This window comes from Puma concolor, chromosome B2 (genome assembly GCF_028749965.1).
Source record: "Puma concolor isolate L17-30 chromosome B2, mPumCon1.1.hap2, whole genome shotgun sequence".
Classification (NCBI taxonomy): domain Eukaryota; kingdom Metazoa; phylum Chordata; class Mammalia; order Carnivora; family Felidae; genus Puma; species Puma concolor.
The window spans coordinates 55107386-55133781 of record NC_141671.1 but is presented as its reverse complement, the minus strand read 5'-3'; the positions used below and the strand labels follow the sequence as shown (position 1 = coordinate 55133781).

The 26396-nt window shown below is 41.7% G+C and overlaps 2 protein-coding genes across 26 annotated transcripts in view; both read left to right on the top strand.

The window, feature by feature from the left end:
* The window catches only part of DST (dystonin), a 502305-nt gene that overhangs the window by 107256 nt on the left and 368653 nt on the right, over window positions 1–26396 (top strand). For 19 of the 25 annotated variants that reach the window (XM_086707113.1, XM_086707116.1, XM_086707108.1 and 16 more), the window contains exon 4: window positions 18590–18797. In XM_086707113.1, the coding sequence (XP_086563239.1) occupies window positions 18590–18797 (208 nt within the window). Of the gene's footprint in view, window positions 1–18589; window positions 18798–25180; window positions 25414–26396 lie in introns of those variants that run through there. The other 6 variants (XM_086707124.1, XM_086707122.1, XM_086707121.1 and 3 more) reach the window with 2 other exon arrangements.
* Window positions 23590–25219, top strand: LOC147580994 (uncharacterized). Its single transcript, XM_086705974.1, is given in 3 exon segments — window positions 23590–23647; window positions 24384–24752; window positions 24755–25219. Coding segments are annotated over 3 exon segments (747 nt in total). The 3' UTR covers window positions 25075–25219.

Here is a 26396-nt window from a genome sequence, read left to right as displayed (position 1 = left end):
TCTCAATAAATTAGGAAGAGGAAAACTTCTTAACCTGATGTGGCTCATCTGGCTTTTGTTCTAGTGTCTGTAGTGCTTTCCTGAAGCTGAAAGCCTTTTCCAGACTTCCCTGTGACCTGGGTTACAGCCCAGCAGTGCGCAGAGGTAGAACTTCCAGGTGGCAATGCCTGGAGGAAGTGGGGCAGGCAGGGGGAGCAGATTTTGGGGAGAGTACAATGGCTAGTACCCTGGTTCTTCAGGGGCAGCTGTACCACACTTGTACCCAGTTTTGTGTCTTCACCTAAACATTGTTAATAAACTTCTGTTTACCAAAAAAAAAAAAAGTTTCTTGAGACCAACAGAAATGGAAACACAACACACCAAACCTTAGAGGATGCAGCAAAAGCAGTTCTAAGGGGGAAGTCCATAGCAATAAAAGCCTGCATTAAGAAGCAAGAAAACTCCTAAATAAACAATCTAACTTGATGCCTTAGGGAGCTTGAAGAAGAAAAAAATGATCCCAAAGTTAGCAGAAGAAAAAAAATAATAAAGAGTGGAGCAAAAATAAATGAAATATGGGAGAGAAAAACAATAGAAAAAATTAACCAAACTCAGGGTTGGTTCTTTGAAAAGGTAAACAAAACTGAACAAACCTTTAGCTAGACTTACCAAGGAAAAGAGGGAAGGCCTAAATCAACAAAATTATATATTAAAAAGTACACATTACAACTACACCTCAGAAATCCAAAGGATCATAAGATGCTAGTATGAACAACTATATGCAAGGAACTGTACAACATATAAGAAGTGGAAAAATACTTAGAAACATACACCTTACCAAGACTGAATCAGGAAGAAAGAGAAGTATCAATAGACCAAATACTAGTAAGGAGATTAAATCAGTAATAAAAAATCTCCCAATGAAGAAAAGCTCAGTACTGGATGCCTTCACTGCTAAATTTCAGCAGATATTTATTTTTTATTTTTAAAAAAGTTTTTAATGTTTATTTGTTTTTGAGAGAAAGAGACAGAGTGTGAGTGGGGGAGGGGCAGAGAGAGAGAGAGAGAGAGAGGGCGACACAGAATCAGAAGCAGGCTCCAGGCTCAGAGGTGTCAGCACAGAGCCCCACATTGGACTGGAACCCACTAACTGTAGATCATGACCTGAGCCGAAGTTGGACACTCAACTGACTGAGCCACCCAGGGGCCCATAAGCAGACATTTCAAGGAGGATTAACACAAATCTATCTTAAACTCTTCCAAAAAATGGAAGGGGGGGGGTTGAAAACAATCCCAAACTCATGTTTCAAGGCCAGAATAATCCTGATATCAATACCAGAAAAATACACTACTAAAAAGGAGATCTACGAGCCAGTATTCCTGGTGAATCTAGATGCAAACATTCTTAATAAAATAATAGCAAACTGAACACAGCACATTAAAAGGATCATTCACTATGACCAAGTGGAATTTATCCCTGGGATGCAAGGATGCTTCAACATACACAAATTAATTATTGTGATAAATCACAGTAATAGGATGAAAGAAAAGAATTATATGATCATCTCAATGGATGCAGAAAAAGCGTTTGACAAAATTCAGTATCTGTTCATGATAAAAAGGTCTTAACAAATTAGGCATAGAAAGAACATATCTCAACATAATAAAGGCTATATATGTAACATACTCAGTGGTAAAAGGATGAAAACTCTTCCTCTAAGGTCAGGAATAATACAGGGTGACCACTCTCACCACATGCATTCAACATAGTACTGGAAGTCTTTGCTAGAGCAGTTACTCAAGGAAAAAAAAAGGTATCAGAATCAGAAAGGAAGAATGAAATTGTCTTTATTTGCAGACAACATAATTTTATGTATAGAAAATCCTAAAGACTCAACCAAAAAATGGTTAAATCTAATCAATGATTTCAGTAAAATTTCAGGGTACAAAATTAACATACATAAATAAGTAGCATTTTTATATATTAACAACAAAATTTCTGAAAAAGAAATTGATCCCATTTACAATAGCATCAAACATAATAAAACAGGAATAAATTTAAGGAAGTGAAAGATCTCTACATTGAAAATCGTAAGACATTGAGGAAAGAAATCAGAGTAGACAAATAAATGGAAAGGTATCCTGTGTTCATGGATTTGAAGAATTAATATTGTTAAAACATCAATACTGTTTTTATAGAAGTAGAAAAAACACTTCTAAAATTTATATGGAGCCACAAAAGACCCTAAATATCTAAAGAAAACCTGGGAAAGAAAAGCAAAGCAGTATGTATCACACCTCCTGATTTCAAGCTATAGTAATCAAAACAGTATGGTAGTGGCCTAAAACAGACAATTAGACAAGTGGAACAGAATAGAGAGCTTATAAATAAACCTAAGCATATACAGTCAACTAATATTTTACAAGGGAGCCAAGAATACTAAGTGAAGATGGGGCACCTGGGTGTCTTACTTAGATAGTTAAGTGTCTGACTCTTGATCTCAGCTCAGGTCTTGATCTCAGAGTTGTGAGTTCAAGCCCGAACTGCATTGGACTCCATGCTGGGTGTGGAGACTACTTAAAATACAGCAGCAGCAGCAACAACAACAACAACAACAAAAACAAACTCAGTGGAGAAAGGATAGTCTCTTTAATAAGTTGTGCTGGATATTTATATGTAAATTGGATATTTACATTTAAAGAATGAAACTGGACCCATATCTTACACCATTAACAAAAATTAACTCAAAATGAATTAAAGATTTAAATGTAAGATGTGAAACAATGAAACTCCTGGAAGTAAACACAGGAAAAAAATTCCTTGACATGGGTCTTGGTAATGATTTTTTGGATATGACACCTAAAGCACAACAAAATAAAAATAATCAAGTGGGACTACATCAAACTAGTAAGCTTCTGCACAGCAAAATAAACCATCAACAAAGTAAAAACAACTTATGGACTGGGAAAAACTATTTGCAGACCATATATCTCATTAGGAGTAAATATCCAAAACATGTAAATACTACAACTTAATTGCAAAATGAAACAACCTCCAATAACAAAAACCTCCCCTAAAACTTGCCCCTCCAAAAAAAAAAACCCTAACAACACAAAAATTAAAACCAAACCCCTCCCCCATATAGCCCAATTAAGAAACAGGCAAAGGATCTGAATTGACATTTCTCCAAAAAAGATATACAGAAAGCTAACAGGTACATGAAAAGATGCTCCACATCACTAGTCAGCAGAGAAATGCTAATTAAAACCACAATGAGATGTCACCTCAGGCCTGTTAGAATGGCCATCATCAAAAAGATAAGAGAGGATAAATGCTGGTGTGGATGTGGAGGAAGGGAACACTTGGGTACTGTTAGTGGGATTGTAAATTGGTACAGCTGCTATGGAAAACAGTATGGGGGATCCTCAAAAAATTAAAAATACAACTACCATATGATCCAACAATTCTACTTCTGGGAATATATCCAAAAGTAATGAAAATACTAACTCAAAAAAAAAAAAAAAGTATCTGCACCTCTGTGTTCCTAGCAGTGCTATTTATAATAGCTAAGGCATCAAAATGAACTAAATGTCCACTGATGGATGAATGGATAAAGAAATTATGGTATGTATATATAATGGAATATTATTCATCCATAAAAATGAGGAAATCCTACCATTTGTGACAACATGGATGGGCCTTGAAGGCATTATGCTAAGTGAAATAAGTCAGAGAAAAACAAATACTGTATGATCTCAGTTATATGTGGAATCTAAACACACACATAAACACTGCAAAAAAACTCTAACTCAGGGGCGCCTGGGTGGCTTAGTTGGTTAAGCGTCTGACTTGGCTCAGGTCATGATCTCACTGTTCGTGGGTTCGAGCCTCACATCAGGCTCACTAATGTCAGCCTGTCAGCACAGAGCCTACAGCCTGCTTCAGATTCTGTATCTCCCTCTCTTTCTGCCCCTCCCCTGCTCATGCTCTGTCTCCCTATGTCTCTCAAAAATGAAAAAAAAAAAGTTAAAAAACAAAATTTAAGGGGTGCCTGGGTGGCTTGGTCGGTTGGGTGTCTGACTTCGGCTCAGATCATCATCTCGCGGTCCGTGAGTTCGAGCCCCACGTCGGGCTCTGGGCTGACAGCTCAGAGCCTGGAGCCTGTTTCGGATTCTGTGTCTCCCTCTCCCTCTGCCCCTCCCCTGTTCATGCTCTGTCTCTCTCTGTCTCAAAGATAAATAAACGTTAAAAAAAAATTAAAAAAAAATTAAAAACAAAACAAAAAACCCAAACACAGAAAAATACATCAGGCTTATGGCTACCAGAGGTGGTAGGTGGAGGGAGGGGAAATTGGAGGAAGATGGTCAAAAGTTGCAAATTTCAATTATAAGATAAATAAATACTAGGGATATAATATACAACATGATGACTATAGCTAACACTGCCGTATGATATATAGAAACGTTTAAGAAAGTAAATTCTATGAGTTCTTATCAGAAGGAGACAATTTCCTCCCCTTTATTCTTTTTTTCTTTTTATTGTATCTGTTTGAGTTTTTAAAAAATGTTTATTTATTTTTGAGAGAGAGAAATACACAGTGCAAGTGTGGGAGGGGCAGAGAGAGAGGGAAACACAGAATCTGAAGCAGGCTCCAGGCTCTGAGTTGTAAGCACAAAGCTGGACACGGGGCTCGAACTGCTGAAGTCCTAAGTTGGACGCTTAACTGACTGAGCCACCCAGATGGTCCTATTATATCTGTATGAGAAGATGGATGTTGAATCTATTGTGGTAGTCATTTCACACTATCTGGTAATCAAAGCATCATGCTGTATGCCTTAAACATATACAGTGATGAATGTAAATTATTTCTCAATAATGCTGGAAATTTTTTTCAAGTCCTCAAAATGGTATAGTTTTTGGTAATATAACTATAATCATTGCTATTCTAAGTACTCTTTACTTTGTTTTCATTTTATCTTTTCCTCTTAGAGTGAAATGCTGTAAAATATATTGAGTGTTATGTGCTAGGCAGGCATCATATTAGATGCTTTACATACATTATCTCATTTTTTAAGAAATGTTTATTTATTTTTGAGAGAGAGCTAGAAAGCACATGTGTCAGTGCATGGGTGAGGGGCAGAAAGAGAGGGACAGAGAGAATCCCAAGCTGGCTCTGTCCTGTCAAATGAGGAGCCTGATAATGGGGCTAGAACTCAGGAACCATGAGATCATGACCTGAGCTGAAACCAAGAGTTGGATACTTAACCAAGTGAGCCATCCAGACTCCCCCATTATCTCATTTTATACTGCCTAACATTAGTGAGGAAGATATGATTATCCACATTAAGAATCTGGGAAAGTTGGAGAAGTTAAATAACTTTCTAATGGTAGTATGGGTGGTGAATAGTAGAGTTGGAAGAACCATTGTAGCCTTCTGACCCGGCCTGATAAAAGTTCTGTATTGTTTTTCTTTCCATTAAAGTGTAAAATGTGAATTATACCATGTGTTTCTAGTTCCCTGAAATGCAGGAAAGGTGATTTATAAAACTCTGAGAAAGTAATATTGAAGCCAGTTGTATTACTTAGGGTTCTCCAGAGAAATGGAGCCAATAGGACAGATATACATACAGATTTATTCTAAGGAATTGGCTCATGTGTTTGTGGGGCTGGCAAATCCAAAATCTGTAGGAGAGTTTGACAAGATAGAAATTCAGATAAGAGTTGATGTTACAGGCTGGAAACTCAGGCAAGTTTCCTGTGTTGTAGTCTTGAGGAAAATTCCTTCATTTACAGGAAACCTTAGTCTTTGCTCTTAGGGCCTACAACTGCATTGCTGAGGCTGACCCACACCCATGATCTGGCCAAGTTGATATATAAAATTAACCGTCACACCAATAAACAATGATTTTCGCTGAACAGACTTTTGAAGATACCTGGATTCTTCACTGCCAACTTTCCAGCTGGTTCCTGTGCTGTGGATACATACACAGGACCAGTGCAGGAGGAAATGAAGTAGGGCACAAGGGAACAGCTCTCTGTTTATTCCATAGTGTGCATGTGTTTCTGCTAGAATTCATCATAGTGTTTTCTGGATGTGGAGCAAGCAAGTGTATTCCCTTCTACTATGGTTCTAGAGTACTTCAAGGTAGCCTTAAAAAGAAAAATGATGCTGGAGGAAGAAGAAGGAGGAGGAGGCAGCTGCTGTGGTGATTTTGTTGGTGGGCTCTGTGTGTGTGTGTGTGTGTGTGCGTGTGTGTGTGCATGCGTGAGAGGGGTGGGGGGGAGAGAGAGAGGCAGACAGATAGATACTCAGGACATTTGTAGCCCTAGTTGACAGAGCTTCCTCTTTGATTCTGTACTCACATGAGAACCAGCTACTGAAGCTGAGCTACAAGCCAGTGGATCAATTCAATAGATAGTCATGAGGGGCCCACTCCCAAGAACTGGAATTCTAAAGTAAATATGAAACAGTCATGCCCATGCAGGGAGTGTGAATCTATAAACTCTGGTGTAAGATATATCACTTTCTCTCTCTCTCTCTTTTTTTCATCTCAACTTAGGTTTTGACTCCCATTCTCCCATTATGCTGGGTTGGATGGTCCTTGCTTCATCCATCTTGGAGTTGTGTTAATGTTCTGGGTTCTTAGAAGATGCCAAAGTGTCAATGAATAGGAAAGAATATTTGTGACTCTAGGTTATGCTGACATACTGCCTGTGATGTGGCTGCCCCTTTGGGCCCTTTAGGCTGTTTCTGGGTTACTCTCCGGACACAGGGATCTTTTGAAAGGTGCACCATAGGGTTGGTACCCCTAGACACACCAGGCAGCCATGTCTGTATGGTTTATCTTCTCAGATTCAAGAAGTCCTGTGCTCCAGGATCCACAGATGTTCCTTGTAGCCCAAGTGGGCCTCTTTTTAGGCTGGGGCAAGTCCTTTTCTCCAGAACTTTCTACCCTTTTCTATGCCCTAGTCTCAACAGCCAAGTGTTCTTGCAGGCTGTTTCTGCTGCCTGCCCTGACACATAGCTTCCCCTAGGGATAAAGCAAAGAAGGGACAGGCCCAGATTACCTTCTGAAAGAGACATCTATTACAAAAAGAAGATGAAGTCTGAGGTAGCCCTTAGTGCAGATGTAGGGGCTTTGAACCACACAATTGTTCCAGACAGATCTCAAGTGTTCTCAGAGTGGGATGTACAGTGCATCTTTGGGAAAGCCCAAATACTACTTAAGAGCAAATGGAATGTACTTGGCATTTATTCCCCAGAGGAGAGGCTGCAGTTGGACTGGACTGCCATCATCCAGCATGAAACATCCCAGCTGGGCAGAGTTTTCCAACAAGTCAGCTCAGAAGCATTGGGCCTTCTATGTTCAGTCAGTGATCCATGGTTCCAATAAGATGTGGCTAATGGTAGCAGGATCATCTTCACTTAACACACTGGGATCAAGCCCTGTTTTTCTCAGAAAGGGACAGTGGAAGTGCCAGGCACTTAAAATGTCATGTACTTGGTTTCAGTGCAATAGTAAGGCTCCTTTTTTAAATGAAAAAGTAATTTTTCCACTTCATTTAAGCAGTAACTATTTGAAGTGAGAGAATAACTCTGTAAAAGCTATTATCAAAAGCAATTTTCTGAAGTCTCATTAATGAAGACAGGTAATGAAAATGAAGGTATAAAGACAACCCTGCTTATGTTTCTATAGGGAAGAATTGAATACCTATAATTGCTTTTTCTTTCTTTTTTTTTTTTTTTAAATTTTTTTCAACGTTTTTTATTTATTTTTGGGACAGAGAGAGACAGAGCATGAACGGGGGAGGGGCAGAGAGAGAGGGAGACACAGAATCGGAAACAGGCTCCAGGCTCTGAGCCATCAGCCCAGAGCCCGAAGCGGGGCTCGAACTCATGGACCGCGAGATCGTGACCTGGCTGAAGTCGGACGCTTAACCGACTGCGCCACCCAGGCGCCCCAATTGCTTTTTCTTTTAATACTAATGTGTTTGTCTAAGTTTTTCTTGTTGTTTCCAACAATGGGGACAATGAATTTAAAAGAAAAAAAGAGGAATGGAAAGATACAAGGACATCTCAAAGAACTGAAGATTCAACAACCAAGCTTGGGATGGATAGGAAGGATAGATATGGGAACTACATGGACCTTGTGTGCTGAGAGCTGTTACTTACGTGACCTAATTCCAATAACTTCCAGTCTCTGTCTCTGTTTGTTGCTTCAAATTCCCTGAAATGACAAATCATGTTGGCTTAACTGGAGTTAGTCATATACCTCTGGATCATGCCAATGTGATTAGCTAACGTCACTTAATGCTAAAATTTACTTAATACTTTCTCCATGTTGGGCATTGCTATAAGCACTTTTCATGTATTATTTATTCTGCTCCAACAACCTTATGTCTTATGCACTGTTACATTTCCCATTTCTCAGATGAGAGAACCAAAGCCCAAAGAGGCCAAACAGTTTTCCCAAGGTCATATAGCTTTTACCCAGCATTCAGTCTTTGGTGTGACATGCACATATCTTGAACTTTATGACTAGTCAGCATAGATAGTAGTTGGGGTTTGGTCTTCGCAAATGTCCTGTGCTTATATCTTAGGGCCCCACATGTGTGATCATAGCCCACATCTTCTTTTTAACAGAAGCCAGAGTTCTGTACTGGCTATTGAGAGTATTTGGAATCAAAACCTCTTCCATGACCTAGACAAAGGTAGGAGAAACATTTGGTAGCAGATTTGACCATGGGGAGGGGCAGGAGCGAACAATAGTGGGAGTCAGCAGCAGTAGCAATGGGTGGGTGGTCCTGCCAAGTTCATGGAGATCATGAGTCAGCATTTACCAAGGCATACAGTTCACTTCCATTTCCTGGGCATTTGAAATGTTAACCAGAGTTTTTGGGAGTGGAGCAGAATGAGGTCAGCACTTGGATGTCAGCAGGAACATAGAGTCCTCTGTTTCTGTTTGACACTAATTTAACTGAGATATTTTGATAACCCTTTCCTTTGTTTTGTCCCCTCTTTTCTGGTTTTCTTCTTATTGTTTTTTAAACTGCCATCCCCTTTCTAAAAAATTTTAAATGTTTATTTATTTTGAGAGAGTGAAAGAGTGTGCACTAGCAGGGGAGGAGGAGGAGGAGGAGGAGGAGAGAGAGAGAGAGAGAGAGAGAGAGAGAGAGAGAGAGAGAGAGAGAATATCCCAAGAATCCCAATACCAATCCCAAGAGAATCTGTGCTGATAGTGCAGAACCCAGTGTGGGGCTCAGTCTCACAAACCATGAGAACATGGCCTGAGCCGAAATCAGGAGTTGGAGGCTTAAGGAACAGAGCCATCCAGGCGCCCCTAAATGGTCATCCTCTTTTTATTGATTACCATTATTATCCCCTACTTTCCTCACCTCTGCGGTTTACTTTCTGAATGCAACAGTATCACCCATACTTTCACTTATGCCTTAATTTATGCTGGATCCTATGCCAGGCATCATAAGTAAATGAAGTGGGCCGGGTACGGACTGTGTCAGACTAGAAAGCACATGTCCTTTCTGAAAAGGGGAAATACTATTAGGCTCAAAGCTCCACATCTTAATTTTCTTATAAAACTCCAAGTTTTTAAATGTCTGTCATTAGTGTTAAAAAATGAGTAGGCCAGTCACAATGCATCTGTAGGATGGCTGTATCAGCAGCTGACAGTTTTGGATATGATACTGTTGGACGAACGAGGCAGGTACAAAATGCTTGCATCTCCATCGTGGCTTCTAAAGAGACTATAGATGCAGTAAACTGTTTCCTGACTCAGCATCTCTCTCCCAATTGACTTTATATTATTAATCATATCTTTATGTACACATTTACATTATCTTATGGAAGAGATATTTTTCAGCCTAACACATTAAGATGATAATATTTAAATATAAGTTGGCTATTTTATCACCTCTGCTCTGCCAGTTAGATTTTAAGCTCCTCCAAGGCAGGAGCCGATGTGTGCTTCAGACATATTTATTTTTAAGATTTTTATTTTTAAGTAATCTTTACACCCAATGTGGGGCACAAACTCACAACCCTGAGATCAAGAGTTCTCCAGGAGCAATCAAGAGCAATGCTCCAGTGGAGCATTGCCCCACTGACCAAGCCAGCCAGGTGCCCCCACTTAAGACATATTTTTAATTGATTGATATAAATAAGTAGCCATTTAAAATATAAGATTATGTATTCTCTAGTTAAAGAGATGTTTTTGGCATTTGAGTTTGTCTTCCTAATGTGTTTCTGTTATGTGGGGCTATTTTCAGTGTTGCATTTGCTTTTTCTTTAGGCAAATTATTTGAAATGCCCTTTGTCAGTTTGGAAAGACTACCTACAGGTCCTCAAATGCAGACTGGTTTTGATGTCTCTATTTCTATAATTTTAATATGACCAAATTAAGCAGGACTTGCAAAAAAAGTCTGTGCTATTTTTAAAAGATTTTTATAATTTTAGAAAAATTTCATATTTTGATACCTAATATAATTTTTCTTTTATTTGTAATCCTTTTGGGGGGATGATTGGGGCAGTGTCAGAACACCTAGGACCAAAGAATCTTAGAGTTGGGAGAGACCAGAGTAAACTCAGTGTTTCCCTCAGCACAGACTTGGTCCCTTGCAGTAGGAAGGTGCTCAGTATCATACAAAGCAGTCTTTCCCAATTTTTTTTTTTAATTTAAAAAAAAATTTCATTTATTTATTTTTGGGGAGAGAGAGAGAGAGAGAGAGAGAGAGAGAGAATGGGAAAACACAAACAGGTGAGGGTCAGAGAGAGAGGGAGACAGAATCTGAAGCAGGCTTCAGGCTCTGAGCTGTCAGTGCGGAGCCTGATGTGGGGCTTGAACCCATGAACTGTGAGATTATGACCTGAGTCAAAGTCAGATACTTAACCGACTGAGCCACCCAGGTGCTCCAAGTCCTTTCCACTTTTAAGGGTTGTTTATTTTTGTATGGTTTTTCTTTGTGAACTGACAACTGTCTCTGATCATTTCTGTCCTTTGGGCTTAGTACTGAGCATGGAACAAGTCTACTTATTTTGAGCTCCCCAAATAAATGGTAAGATCTCTGAGGGCTGTATGTTAAGATGTTCCTCCCAGTGCCTAAGACACATTTTAGGGCATTTAACAACACATGGTTGAGAGCACAGGCTTTGGGGTCAAAGGACCCAGATGGAAATCCTGGCTCTAATTTGTACTGATGGAATGACTGTGGACAAGTTACTTAACGTCTCCAAACATCTGTTTCTTTCTTGGGTTGCAGTGAGTGTTAAATAAGATATGAAAGAAAATGCTTAGTATTTTTCCTGACTATGGTCATTCAATAAATGATGTGTGTAGTTAGAACATGACGGTTATACTGAAAGGAAGGAAGTCTTGGAGAATGTTTTAGTACGAAGCCAAGACTGCCTAGAATCTCAGCCATACTCCTCCCAGAAATAAGTCTTTGATGCTTATCTTGTAGAGCTTCCTACACAGCTAGAGGAAAATGATGTGTGAGCTCAGTTTCCCCAGAAACATAACATCAAGGAACACTCTTTTTTTGTTTTTATTTTTTTTAACATTTATTCATTTTTTTGAGAGACAGAGCATGAGTTGGGGAGGGGCAGAGAGAGAGGGAGACACAGAATCCCAAGCAGGCTCCAGGCTCTGAACTACAGCACAGAGCCCAACGTGGGGCTCGAACTCACGGACCATGAAATCATGACCTGAGCTGAACTCAGACGCTTAACCAACTGAGCCACCCAGGTGCCCCCCATGGAACTCTTTTAATGCACAATCTTTCTAGGAAGAATTTGTGTTCTGAATTCCAGTGTTCTTCTTTCAGAGGCTGATGAACTCGCCCTGTCCATGTAAAAGAAACCTTTGACTTCCTTAACTCTTTGCCCAAAGCCTCCTCCATGGAGTGAGATCCAAGAGCCTTCTAGCTTCCCTTCCTTCTGACCTCTCTTTTCCCCTAACTCCACCTAGGCTCTTCTTCCCCTGTCAGTTAAGGGCTCCTGCAAATGTCCCCTAAAAAGAGAGAGTGGGAGATAGCTGATGTCTCGTCAAACCAGAAGCTCCCTCCCTCTTACTGTTTAAAAGTGGTTTCCAGTTGGGAGGCTAATTAAAAACTATTTATTTGATGAGATATACTGAATTGTTCAAATAGGTTTTAAAAAAATTTAAAACAAGCACATAGTCTCCACAGTTTATCATAATTCATTTGGTTTTCAAGGGTTTAAATACACTGTCTTACATTTTCCTTAACTGTTTTCATCAACATCTGTTTCTTTGTGGTAGAGATTGTTTTCTCTAGGATCTGTAATATCAGATAATGGGCCCTTGCTTTTTTGACTTGTTTCCCAATAAAAAACTAGCATACAAGTTGTTTTGGGCCTTACTATATATTTACCTAATCAATGGGATTTTAAACAAAATTAGATCTTCATGATTTTAATTTAATTTAATTAATTAAATTTAATTTTATCATTATTATTTTTAATATGGGGCTTGAACTCATGATCCTGAGATCAAGACTATCAAGAGTCGGACGCTTAACCAACTGAGCCACCCATGTATCCCAGATCGTCACGTTTTTCAAGTTTTGATGTCTTTTATATTGTTTATATAAAATTTTTTTAAAATGTGATTTTGAACCAACTTTGTGTTCACTGGATTGTATATTAAACGAATACCGGTGAAGTCTCTTTTATATCCTTTCATCTAAAACTATACTTAGGACTAAGGCAAGCACATCACCTTTCTCTGGTGTCTTGTTGATTTAGGCTACTGCTTTGGTGCTTCTCAAAGTGTATATCAAGAAATACTATGAAAAATTACTGAGATAGACACTATCACTGTGTACTTGCAGTCCAGGGATCTCGATGTTGTGAGAACAGGCCTAGATTAAGCAACACTCAGAGAAACCGAGAAAGGTCTTACTTATGTGTCCACTCCTGTCCCCCACCCAACTCTTCATTTTGAAAATATTCAAATGTGTAGAAAAGTTGAAAGAGTAGTATTGTGAATACTTATTATTTTTTATGTTCATTTTTTTAGTGTATTAATTTTGAGAGAGAGAGAGAGAGAGGGAGAGAGAGAGAGAGAGAATGCCTGTGCATGAGCAGGGGAGGGACAGATAACCTGTTGGGCCATAACCTATTGCTATATTTACCAGATCTCTCGTTTTTTTTTTTTTTTTTTAAACAATTGAAAATAAGTGCAGACATCAAGAGTTTCTTTACCCTGGAAGATAAGGATAAAGTGTCCCAGGATAAGGCACTTTCCTATACAATCACAATATCATTATCACATCTTAGAAAGTAAACAATAATTTCCCAATATTATCTAATAAACAATCCATAATCCATGTTCAAATGTTCCCAGTTGTCCCTAACATATTCTTTTTAGCTTAAAACAAAAGTATAGAATCTCATCAAGGTTCACAAATTTGTTAGTATGCTTCATTTATTTTAATTTTAATTTTATTTTTAAAATTTTTAATGTTTATTTTTATTTTTGAGAGAAAGAGAGACATAGCATGAGTAGGGGAGGGGCAGAGAGAGGAGACACAGAATCCGAAGCAGGCTCCAGGCTCTGAGCTGTCAGCACAGAGCCCAACACGGGGCTCAAACCCATGAACCGTGAGATCATGACCTGAGCCAAAGTCGGACACTTTAGCTCACTGAGCCACCCAGGCGCCCCTGCTGTATTTATTTTTATTTTTATTTTTATTTTTATTTTTATTTTTATTTTTATTTTTATTTTTATTTTTATTTTTAATTTTTATTTTTTTTAATTTTCAACGTTTATTTATTTTTGGGACAGAGAGAGACAGAGCATGAACGGGGGAGGGGCAGAGAGAGAGGGAGACACAGAATCGGAAACAGGCTCCAGGCTCTGAGCCATCAGCCCAGAGCCTGATGCGGGGCTCGAACTCACGGACCGCGAGATCGTGACCTGGCTGAAGTCGGACGCTTAACCGACTGCGCCACCCAGGCGCCCCCTTTATTTTTAAATTTATAACATGCTCTGTTTGTTTGGTGTGTATATTTCTCAACATTGACCATTATGAAGAGTACAGAAGAGTTATTTTATAGAATGCCCCACAATCTAATTGTTTATGTGTTTTAGTTTTTAACCTTTTGGTAAACTTTTGGAAATATATTTGCAGAAGTGTGCATAAAATATAGGTATGCAGGTTTGTGGAAGTCACCTGTCCAGTCTCTGGGATCCTAAAAGTCTGGCTCTTTTACAAACCCTTATCTCTGCACTTGTTTCTCCGTTGTATTTAGAGAATGCCTAGTGCAGAGACAACTTCCTGGCATTTTCCTGCGGATCAGGGTGCTAAGACTGGGCGGCTTCCAATTTAGGCAGTTCCATTGTACTTATCTCAGATCCCCCACCGGGGTTTCAATTAGAGAAGTTATTGTTTATATCCCCTTCTAAAAATGTTGCATTCTCTAATTATCTTGGCTTTAAGACATTTGGGTTGTTTTTATACCATGTGAATGCACTGGCTGTTAGGAAAGTCATTTTAGAGTTTTGGTGATCTAATTCAATTGTTAAGACTGCCTTAATAACTAGGTTGTAATAAGACATAATACAGGGTGTTTAGATTTCTCACAACCTGGTGTTTTTGGTTAGAGACCCAACATCAGTCCTGAAGTGGTTCACAGTCCTTTATTTAAAAAAAAAAAAAAAAGGCCAAATGTTAAAAATATTATGACCCAGGCCAACTTTGTCTTTACCCTCCTAATTACCCTTTCTTCTTCTTCTGCACAGTCCACAGTGCTTTCCTATTTCTTTTGTACTCAACATGAATGCCAAATGGTGATGACAGACGATGGTGTAAATTGGGGTCCTTAACCTGGAGTCAGTGTGTCAGTGAACTCCATAAAATCATGTGCAAAGTTTGTGTGTATTTGCCCATGTGTTCTGTTCTGGAGAGATGTTCCCATAGATTTCTTCAGCTTTTCAGGGGTGCCTGTGAGCCCCAAATGGTTAAAAACACTGGCTAACTAGTTACTTCTTCCCAGGGCCTTTGCTATTTTCTCTGACTCTTGGCATAGTAGCTTTCTTTTTAGTAATATTTTTGTGTACTTGTTTTGAATTTAAAAATTATAAGGAATAAAATTAAGTCCATTTATTTATAATATTGGTCAACATTCTGAGAAACCATTGTTTATACACTGGTAAATAGTTATCTACCTATCTTCTGTTTACCAATTTATCAATCACCTATCTATCTATTTATCCATCTACACACACACACGCACACACACACACACACACACACACACACACACACACACACACACACTTTTTAAAAGGAATCCTAGGGGCGCCTGGGTGGCTCAGTCGGTTGAGTGTCCGACTTCGGCTCAGTCACGATCTCACGGTTCGTGAGTTCAAGCCCCGCGTCAGGCTCTGGGCTGATGGCTCAGAGCCTGGAGCCTGCTTCCAATTCTGTGTCCCCCTCTCTCTCTGCCCCTCCCCCATTCATGCTCTGTCTCTCTCTGTCTCAAAAATAAACATAAAAAAAAAAATTAAAAGGAATCCTAGTGTAGATGGGTAACATTTTTGTTTAATTGCTGCAGTGTAGTTCATTAGTTCATTGTATGGATATACTGTAATTATCAAATCTCTTATTCATGGACATAGATGTTTATATTTTAATAGGAATCAAACCTTAGGCAATAAGAGATAAGATCTTGGGGCTTTTGCTGGTCACAAGAGCCCTCTTCCTTTGTCTAATCCCTGCAAACTCCACATCAAATGTGAGGCTATGGATTTGGGGCCAGAAAACAGGTTAGCTTTTTCGAAAAAAAAACTGTATTCTTTTTTTTTTTTTTTAGTTTAATCATTTTATTTTGAGAGAGACAGAGAGAGAGAGAGTGTGCGCATGAGTTGGGGAGGGGCAGAGGAAGAGGAAGAAAGAGAATCCCAAGCAGGCTCCATGCTATCAGTGCAGAGCCCAATGCAGGGCTCAATCTCATGAACTGTGAGATCATGACCAGAGCCAAAATCAAGAGCTGAACGCTTAACTGACAGAGCCATCCAGGCACCCCAGGAACTGTATTCTTACACTCTTCCCTCCAGTCTCCAAGATACTGACATGAATCAAATCATTTCAAATCAATAAAGAATATAACAGTTTTATAGGATTGATTACCTTCAAAGCAGCTTCATTTAAATCCATTTTCAATTTTCAAGGTTCAAATGGGCCTAATTTTGTATAGTTTACTTACATTTTTAAAAGTGTTTATGGAAATTATTGTGTAAAAAACCCTAATATGTTCTTAAAATGTGCTTTTGTTATGTAGCTTGGGAGACTTTACCAAAGAGAAATATGCATGATTTCCCTTGGTCTGTGTATCTGTGTCTATATTTTCATATGATATATTGCTGAAAGAAGTGTTGCTGATGGTCTTTTCTTCCTTTTCTCTCTTATCTGTTTACCAGTGACACTACCAGATTAGAAGCTGCCCCAGTCAACACCCTTGGGTCCAGGGGTAGTAACTGTTCCCATCTGGCTACGTGTGATTAATGGTGTTTATGTCATGGCATAAATCACATTTTGCTGTTCAATCAGCTGAGACTCTGGCCATTAAAAAAAATTACTCTATCTACAAAAATCAATAACCAGTGGTTTTTGGAAAGGAGCAGTTCTTTAACAGTTACTCCCTAAGTCTGTCTGTAAAGATAAACAATCAAATTACTATAGTCAGTGAAATTGTGCGGGCAACAGCAAGAAATATAATCTCGCAGATAAGGGATGACCTTAAGTAAGGACAGGTAGGAAGCCATTTTAAGGAAGACAAAGCAACCAAAGAAACCCAATACCCTTTTGAAAGTCTTTAAGAATGTCACCCTTTTCCACAGATGTAGCCAATAACACGACATCAGAGAGTGCAAGATGAATTTTCAGAAAAGCATGGAAAATAAATTAGGTTGATAATGGCATTCTGTGACTGACTTAATACCCACTCACAACTCTCTGTGGACTCTAGCAACAATTTAGAAAATCAATTTTATTTATTTACCTCATGTTTGCCTCATACATTATTGCCATGAGGAAAACACACAAAAATCTAAATAAATAAATTAGCCAAGGCGATGACATTTCAGGTAAAATAAAATGGAGACCACTTCTTTGGGAAAGAATAGGGCGCAAGATAAATCTTAGACACTTTCCTTGCTGGGAAATATTATGTGTACTTTTAAAATGGTGGTGTTGACCATGTGTAGCAACATGCCTGAATAGACGGAGGCAAGATTAATAGTCCTGATTCACTTATAGTTTGCTTCACAGGCCGTGAGTGAGTGCTTTGGGATGTTGCTCACACAGCCTGTTTTGCTGCAGTCGCCACTGCTTTTGTGAGCAGCTCAGTGTTTTTGCTCAAATTGGAGTATGCCTCACTGATTCCGGTCTGCAACTTGCTTCTTAGGAGTCTGTGACTGCAAGATCCATTTCGGGAATTTGAGTTGCACCAGTTTGCCATCTTTACAACGAGCCTTACTTTTTTAGCAAGTGGAATTCTAAATGGGAAAGTACAGATTCCCCCTCGGTACTTTATTTATATCACTGTTCGCAGCACAGATAACATCCTTCTTTCCACAGCAAGCCAGCAGCTCTCTAAATAATCACAAACCTACCTCAGTAAAGAAGGCAGGAATAATATCTTGTGCCTTTTCCCTGTGTGGAAGATAGAACCTTTTGATGCAAGATATGATCCTGCAGATTTGTTCCTGCTGGACGAAGGGAGGACTAACCTTCAGGCAAAGTGCTTTGGTAGAAGCATCCTGTTTCTCATTTCACTGTGTAATGACCAGGAGCTGAGAAGAGCTGTTTCCTGTCACTGAGCTGCATCATCCTCATTTACATTATTGGCAGCTGTTACTTTGCTAGAAGTTTAAATTATCTGAAGAACTCTCAGCTGAGTTCAGATGTTTGTTTATTGGATCTGTCTTGGGCTTCTGAAAACAGTCTTTTGTGTTCTCCCCAGTCTTAAGAAAAGCTCTTCTCAGAATCTGTCCTTCCTCCCTCCTTGCTCCTTTCTGGGAACCTGCTTCAATCTCATGAAGAAAATTAAGTAAAGAGGACAAGGGGCTTACAACTCGTCAGAAAGGAGACTCCAGTTGTGAGGCGACTTGAAACGGAAAGGAATTGGGACTCAACATCCTGCATTTGTGCTTTGTTTTTGAAACTTCATGTTAGTTGCATTAATGAATTCACCAGCAGTCTAGTAATGGAAAATGTTTCTCCTGTCCTGCTGGGGGAGCCAGATACTATAGATTTGTAACAGGAAGGCTGTTGATTCTGGCTTCATTGTTGGGCCAGTCATTTGTGAGCCGGTGGCCGGACCGCAGGCCACACACTTCTGTGCAAATCTCCTATGTATTGGGACCGCCTGGGTTTTGTTTCTGCCGTCCGAGACACGGCCAAGAAAAGATGGTGAGCCCTGGGTTTCATTTCTTGTTTGTGTTTCCCCTCAGCATTGAGGATGGTGCAGGATGCCAGACTCAGTTTGGGGGCAGGGAGGGGACTGTTGAAAGCGATGAGCATATGTGAGTGTTTTGCTATTAATGCTTTTTTCTGTGTCATCCTCTGTAGAGTTCCGGGAACGCGTCCTATCGCTGCTCTATGTCTTCCTCTGCGGATTTTTCTGATGAAGATGATTTCAGCCAGAAATCTGGCTCGGCATCTCCAGCGCCGGGAGACACCTTACCCTGGAATTTGCCTAAACATGAGAGATCAAAAAGAAAGATTCACGGCGGCTCGGTGCTGGACCCCGCTGAGAGGGCAGTGCTTAGGATAGCAGGTAAGCGCATCCGGGGAGAGGATGGAGCCTAGAGAGAGTTGCGAAATTCACCCTCTACCCCCTGGGGCCGGGGCCGTAGCTGGGAGCTGCTGATGCACCGGGCGGGCGTAGATTGGTGCTCTAGGTGGGGGAGGAGGATGACCATGTTTACTTTATGCCCGATTTATATCGAGAAAGCAGTTTGCCCAGCCTGCTGGTGACTAAGCTGTTTGGCCTTGTCTTCGGGTTGGATGAATTGATACCTTTGAAATGCAAGGGGATATTTATAGACATCTGCATTAAACTTTCCTATTTACACGCTGTAGCTACTGTGACATTCTGAAAGTATTAACTTATGTGATTCCTAGTGCATTTGCTAGAAGCTGTGAGAAAGCTGCCTTCTTTTCCATTTTTGCCCAGGGACACTGAGCTACGCAGATTTAACTGGGGTAGATTCCTGGCTTTTGGTACCCAGGATTGTAGAGGGTACTTCAGCAACTTGGATGCCATTTTTTTTTTTTTTTAATGTAGCATCTCTGTCAGCATCATGTGTCCATAGCAGCTTTCTGTCCCTGGTGCTTTTCAGGGCTTAGCCATCATGCATTCCTGATTAATTAATTTATGGGAGGTGCCAACATTTCTGTTCTGTTACCGGTGTTCCCTTGCATTGGCTGTAAAAGTCGAACCAGAAGGGATGGCTTGTTTTACCCAGCTGAAAGCTGAGAACACTGAGGAAACCAGTCCTCCAACCTTGCAGTGCTAGTGTGGTTCTCTCTTCTGTGTTCTGTGCATGAGACTTGCTTCCTGGGGTGATTGTTCCTCAGTTCCCTCAATAATTCCCTCTCTCTCTCTCTCAGAAATGGTATAAGTTTTTTGGGGCTCTTGCAAAGGCCAAAGGTCAGGCTTTTTCCAGAGCTAGTTTCTGCAGTCAGTGGATCTGGCCTTCTTTCCACTCCTGGGGTGGGGGTGCCCACCCAGTTTCTTTTGCCTCCCACTATAATGCAAAGTTGGTACTCTATCTTCCTCTGAGGGGGCTGGTGGGGAATAGTGCAGATCCCAGCCACCACAGCAGCTGAGACTCCCCCTATGGTCCCCCCAGTGGGATTTTCTGATTACGGGAAAAACAAACAGCGCCCAGCCAGCCATTCTGTAGTCTGGGTTTCTGGGGCAACAGCCTTGAGCTTCTTCTGTCTGTTGTGAGATGCTGGCTGGTCTCTTCCAGGCCTTTGAGAGGAGGGGTGGAGCCGGGAAAGGGTAGGAGGAGGGAGGATCTAGGAGGGAGACTGTTCTGGAGCCAAGTGAGAGTGAACAGGGGTGGCTTGGGGGAGCGGGGACAGACCTAGCTCTCACCGCCTTCCTCAAGTACTAAAAAATGTTTAGTCACTGAGGCCTGACTCCTTGTACCTCCCCTCTTTTCCCCCAACTACATGCAGGTCCGGGGCATGGAGAGGAGGAGACGGTGACTCCACCCTATCTTTGGCTGTGCAGAAAGGGAAGATAGGTGAAAAGAGGGTACTGAGAGAAGTTTTTGGGTCTTTGTGGAAAGCCTGGCCCATCAGAACAGGATACCTGTGTTCTGTGCATTTTTGTGGAAGGAAGAGGTGCTTTTGGCTCGAGGGTTTTGATAGTGGTGGCAGAAGTGGATATTTTGCTTTCATTAGTGCAGGAAGGGGTTATGGGAGCAGGACGGATCAGGTGTTTGTCAGGGGGAATGATATTATATAAGCTGAGGAAGACAACTAGGCAGGAAGTCAGGAGAAGTTGGGGAGACTGTCATTGTACCCTGCAGATGGGGAAGAAATGGAAGAATTGGCAGTTCTGGTGGGATGCAGTGGGCAAGTAGCTGCTGATGTTGGTAGACTGCAGACTCTTTGAGGGCAGGAGCCATGTCTTACTCGTAAAATGTTTGTCGAGTTATTTGTGGGGATTGCTGTGAAGTTAGTGGTTATTAATGCACTTGAGACTTCCAAGTTACATACTTATAAAAATTTCTTTTAATGTTTATTTATTTTTGAGAGAGATACAGTGTGAGCAGGGGAGGGGCAGAGAGAGGAGACAGAATCCGAAGCAGGCTCCAGGCTTTGAGCTGTTAGCACAGAGCCTGATGCAGGGCTCGAACCCACAGACCATGAGATCATGACCTGAGCTGAAGTCAGACACTCAACAGACTGAGCTACCCCAGGTACCCCTCAAGTTACATACTTTTAAGATATTAATCAAAAAGAAAACAAAATTATGAATAGAATAAGCAGCCCTACTATGGAAATGTGCTACTGTATTTAAAATAAATATTGGTAAGTTGCTGTTTTCTACACAAATCACAATAATCATACCTTGGGAGCAGAGACTTGGAGGCCGGTCTTCAAATATCTATTTAATAATAATGTGGCTAAAATATGAAATTCAGATATATTATGTGTTAAATACACTGCTGATCACCCCCATGTGAAGATAAGATCACTGCTGATCACCCCGTGTGAAGATAAGTGGAGGGAATTTGATGCTGTGGAGTTTGAAAACATACTATTAAAAGATTTTGACTCTTAACTTTATTAGACATTTTCAGTCTGCCCAAAACTCACCCCGTCTTTGAAATTCATCCCTAGTAAGACATGGGATGAGGTTCAGAAATGGTATGAGGCTGTCAATAGTGTTCATTACCTAGTAATAAAGGAGTTGAAAGTCAAATATTTTTATTTGTTTTTAAGGTCACAAAGATAGAATTGAACATGAAAATGCCTAGAGTCAAAAAGACCATATGGTCTGTGGGATACCTTAATTAATTCACATTTAATAAAAATTTATCGAGTCCTGGAATAAAATGAAGAAAAGCACATACTGTTGCCTTTAAGGAAGTTTTTGTTCAGTATGATAACTGGATGTGTTGTCAGATACTTACAACACGGTGTGAGAGATTAGCTGTAATGACTATAAGTACCTAATATGAAAAGAATCTAGAGGAGAGTCTAACTAGCTTGGACAGAGAGGGAAGGTTCCTGAGAGGCTTCTGGGGGGAAGTGCCACTTGAGGTGAGATTTGAAGAGCTTGATGGAAATAGAGGGAAGCTATTTCCATCTATTCAGAGGGATGGTACCACAAGAACAAAGGTAGGGAGATGTGTTTAAATGGAAACTTTAAGGCAATCTAGAAATCAGAGTTAAGTGCTTAAAAAAAGTGGGAAAATATGATAAATGGAAACTTCAAGTAACATGTGTAGTAAAGCATGGAGTTTGGTAGGGAATAGCAGAAATTATAGAGGAGCTTGTGTGCAATGTTGAGGAGATTGGACTATTTGTGTTGTAAGGGGTGGGGGAATTCTTGGAAGATTTTTCAGCAGTGCAGTGACATAATCAGGTTCACATTTTGGAGAGTCTTATTGGTGCTGGTGTCGCATGTCTGACACTTTATGATTTTAAAAGTGCTTTTGCACTTGTTGTAGTTCTCTCATTTTAAAATCTGAGACTGTATACCTTTCCTTTCTCTCACAGGGTCAGTGTGAGAATAAGATGACGAAGTGTGAGGAATGGGGCTTTGTAATATCCATTGTATAAATGGCTTTTACATAAGAACAATATAGATCTGCTGTTCTTAGTTACAGGGTTCCCTGTAAGTTGGGTGTTTTAGTATTGAAGTGCCCATAAAGGTACATGGTTTGTTGGTGACAGTGCTGTTTTAAAATAGGGATTTTTGTCCCATGTAAATTCTTTGAAGTGGGAATTGAAGGATCTAAGCAGAGTCAGACTTTGGACTCAGGTAAACTTGGATTTTAATTCTCCCTCTATCATTAGTCAGTTGTGTTTTCTTCAGCAATTTCCTGAATTTTTCTCAGCTCCATTTTCTTTATCAAAGGGGGTTATAGCTGTGGTGAGTAAATAAAGTAGTGAATGTAAAACCTTTTGTGAATTCCTTGGCACATGGCAAATGCTGTATAAATGAGTTTGTTGATGGCCAGATGCTTTTAGAAGCAGTTACTACATTATCTCATTTAGTCTCCCAACAACCTTATGAAGTAGGTATAATTATTTTCTCCATTTTCCAGTGCAGAAACCTGCTGAGACTTAGGAAGAGAGACTCTTCCTAAGATTATACAACTAGGAAGTGGTGGATCTATGATCTGAATTCAAACATTCTTGACTCCAGAGGCCAGCCTCTTAACTGCTGTGCTTAACTGCTGCTTCCATATGGAATACACTATTATTATTAGCAGGTTGACCCAATATTACCATTCCAAGCATGCATGGGGCAAAGGCTGTTTTTACAGAAAAGCCCAAATGCTGCTGCTGTTCATTTTGACTGGTTCCTTAAACAGAGAGTTAAAATCAATTAAGAGAGCACTGATTATATTCACAAAACGGAGTGCTACTGGGTTTCAGTCTTTGATGAAGACTCAGACTGTACCCTCAATGACCCCACTCATTGTGAAGGACACAAAACAGTTTTGAGAGATCTGTGTACCTGTATGGTCTATAAATGGAATGAGTCTCAGGGATCTAATTGCTAACTCTTTCATTTTAAGAAGGTGTCACAAATAACGCATGTGTATTACTTCATGCACTAATGTGTACATAAACACATACCAAGTTGCAAGAAAACTAGTGATCCTAAGTGCTTGGTGGGACATGGGCTCAAACTCAGATTATAAGCCAGTGGTCAGGGTAGAAAGGCGAGATACGGTTTTGCTTTGTTTGGAATAACAAAAGTAGGCCAGTTGCTCAGGAGAAGTAAAGATTTCCAGTTATAACTCAAATAAGTCTTTTTCGAGAGCATATAGTTTTTCAGTGAGTACTCATTCCCATCTAAGAGTTAATGGAAAATGTTCCAGATTCGCAACACTGAAAGGGAAAGGAAAAAAATATCATCAAGGACAAAAGGTCAGTACATATGAAGGGAAGAAATAGGGAAGGAAGATGTGGGCAAAAGGTGAAGCTGTCATAAGTCAGATGGTCAACAATGAGTTGATTTATCTATTAATAGTAGCTAACACGTATAAAGCCACAACTTTATAAGGTAGGCACTATTATCCCCCCATTTTACTGATGGAGAAGTTCTGAGAGGATAAGGAACTTGGCCTCGTCACACAGAAAGGAGGCAGGATGCCATCCAAGGCAGCCTGACTTCAATCAGTACTCTTAAACACATCCATTTACATGATCTGAGTACCCACTGGTTCCACCAATGGACCCTTAAAACTCACCACTTTAGTATATGACATGCCAAAGTTAAGAGAATTGTATCCAGTTTACTCAAATTCAGTGGATACCAGTACTGTGTGGAATGAATAATGGGTAGAGAGAAGAAGGGAGGGGACACAGTAGCCTGGGGGCGTTGTGAACTGACCTGGCTGTGGCCGCTTCCTAGGAGCCCAGCGGCAGATGCGCCGACAGGCTCTGGGGGGCGGAAGGGAGGGACCGAGGGCTGGTCCGCCGGCTGCGCAAGCGCAGTAGCTTCCAGGCTGTCAGGCCCTGACGCGCAGGGCCACCTGCAGAGGCCACGCCGCCCCGCCCCCGAGATGTGCCCAGAGCAGGGACCCCCCCCTCCCTCGCCCCCCCACCCGGCCCCGTCCCGTGCTGCTACCACTGAGTGACCTGAGTCCCTCTATGCCATAAGCTGGGTTGAAGTGTATTTTCCACTCTCCGCCGCGTCACCCCTTCCCGGGGGAGAACCGCAGACTGCTCAGCGAGGGGCTGAGGGGGTGGGTGGGGGGGTATCCTGCGCTTGTCAGTGACCGCGATCTGCGGCTTTGTTTCCCAGGCACCTGTTGTGGGTCCCAAATAGAAACCTCACCCTTGGGGATCCGGGCTGGCCGGCCAGTGTCCGGGGGTGGGCGTGCTTGGCAGCAAGACCGACCTAGGTGGGCGGGCCGGGGAGGGGGCCACGGGGCGCCCGGCGCTGCCTGGGAGGGAGGGGCCGAGCCGCGCCGGGGTCGGAGCCTAGCCAGCCGGGGCGCTGACCGCCGCGCTTGCCCCCTCCCTTCCGCCCTCCGCCCTCCCCCCCCTCCCTTTCTCCGGGGGCGCGGGCGAGTGTCTGCGGCGCGGCGGCCAGGAAATGCCGCAGATGCGCCGCGCAGCATCCCGGGCGGAGGCAGCGCGCCAGTCCTCTCGCACCGCCGCCGCGGCCTCGGCCCGGCCCGGAGCAGGCACCCATCGCAGGGCCAGGGTGGCGACCGCGTTGGCCGAAGAGGGTCCCGGCGCCTGCCGCCCTTCGCCTGTCCCCACCGTGCTCCAGGCTCCTCCGCGTGGTGTGGCGCTGCTTGTCGCCGCCCCCGAGCTTGCCGAGATTTGCTGCTGCTGAAACCTGAGAGGGACTCTGGCTCCCCGGAGCGGCGGCTTGGCACCCGCAGCCCGCCAGGGGGCCTGGGCGTTTCCTCTGCCGGCTCCGGCGCCCACCACCCCCTCGCGCCCCGGGCTCTGCGTCTCCGGCTTCAGTGCTCTCCACCAGCGTGCCGCTCCTTCCGCTTTTCCAGTTCCCTAGGCAGCGTCTTGCCGACTCCCGGGGTTAGGAGGGGGAAAGGGGAATTGGCCAGTCATCGCTTAGATAAACTTCGGCATGGCGGGGTACCTCTCGCCAGCTGCTTACCTGTACGTGGAGGAGCAGGAGTACCTCCAGGCCTATGAGGATGTCCTGGAGAGGTACAAAGGTATGTGGTACCCGGTGCTTGGGCTGCGGGGCTTGGCACGCACCAGCCGGGTAACCGTTATCTTTGCTTAACCAGAGCCACTACGGCTTGGGCATAGGTAAACAGGTGTCTGGACCAGTCTTGGGAATGGACCAGGTCTTTTTGGAAGGGATTCAGTAACCCTGACTCACAGAAGGGTGGTGGGGTGGGCGATGGTCTGGAGACGCCCTTTGATAGGCTGTGGCGTGGGGGGAAGGGGTTTGGGTTCTGAGCACATTGCATTTTTCTTTCCCTTGTAAAAGCTGTTAAGTACTATGCATAATCATAATTCTTCCTGGGAGGGTGGGTACCGAGTAATTCTCCATAGAATTACTAAGGCATTGCTGCTCTTGCTTTGCATGGGGTATTGGTTAACCCTATACAAAAGGTTCTGGGGTTCTTAAATAGATGGGCTGTTTCACCACTGAGTGCATCACCAAATCATTTTTCTTAGAACGATTTTATTTGAAAAAAGTTTATGGTTTGTGACTATATACCTGTTCTTATGTGTCATAAAAATTATTTGATTGTGATGGGTGAAAGACTTAAGTCAGCGACTCTTGTAAATTTAAATATAAAGCAATATATTTTGAGATTTTTTTTTTTTTGCCTATACTTTATGTTGGGGAAATTCTGTGCCAACCTGATAAATTTTTCATATTTTAGTATTGTTTACTTCGATCTTAAAGTGCACCATCTCCTCTTAAAGGGTCTTTTTGTCTCTGGAAATCATTTTTCAGTGCGTACAGAGACACAGTAAGGAGACCGAAACACTGCACACCCAAGGCTAGCTCACAGAGTCTTAATATATTAATAGTGAATAGTGGTCTGATTCATATCTTGGATTCAAATGGCTTTAGATCTTTCGAATATTGGCTTTGGGCTCAATTTCTGTAATTTGAATGGACATTATATGGTTAAAAATGGCCCGCATTAATAGTTTTCTATTAGTAGAAAGTAGAAAT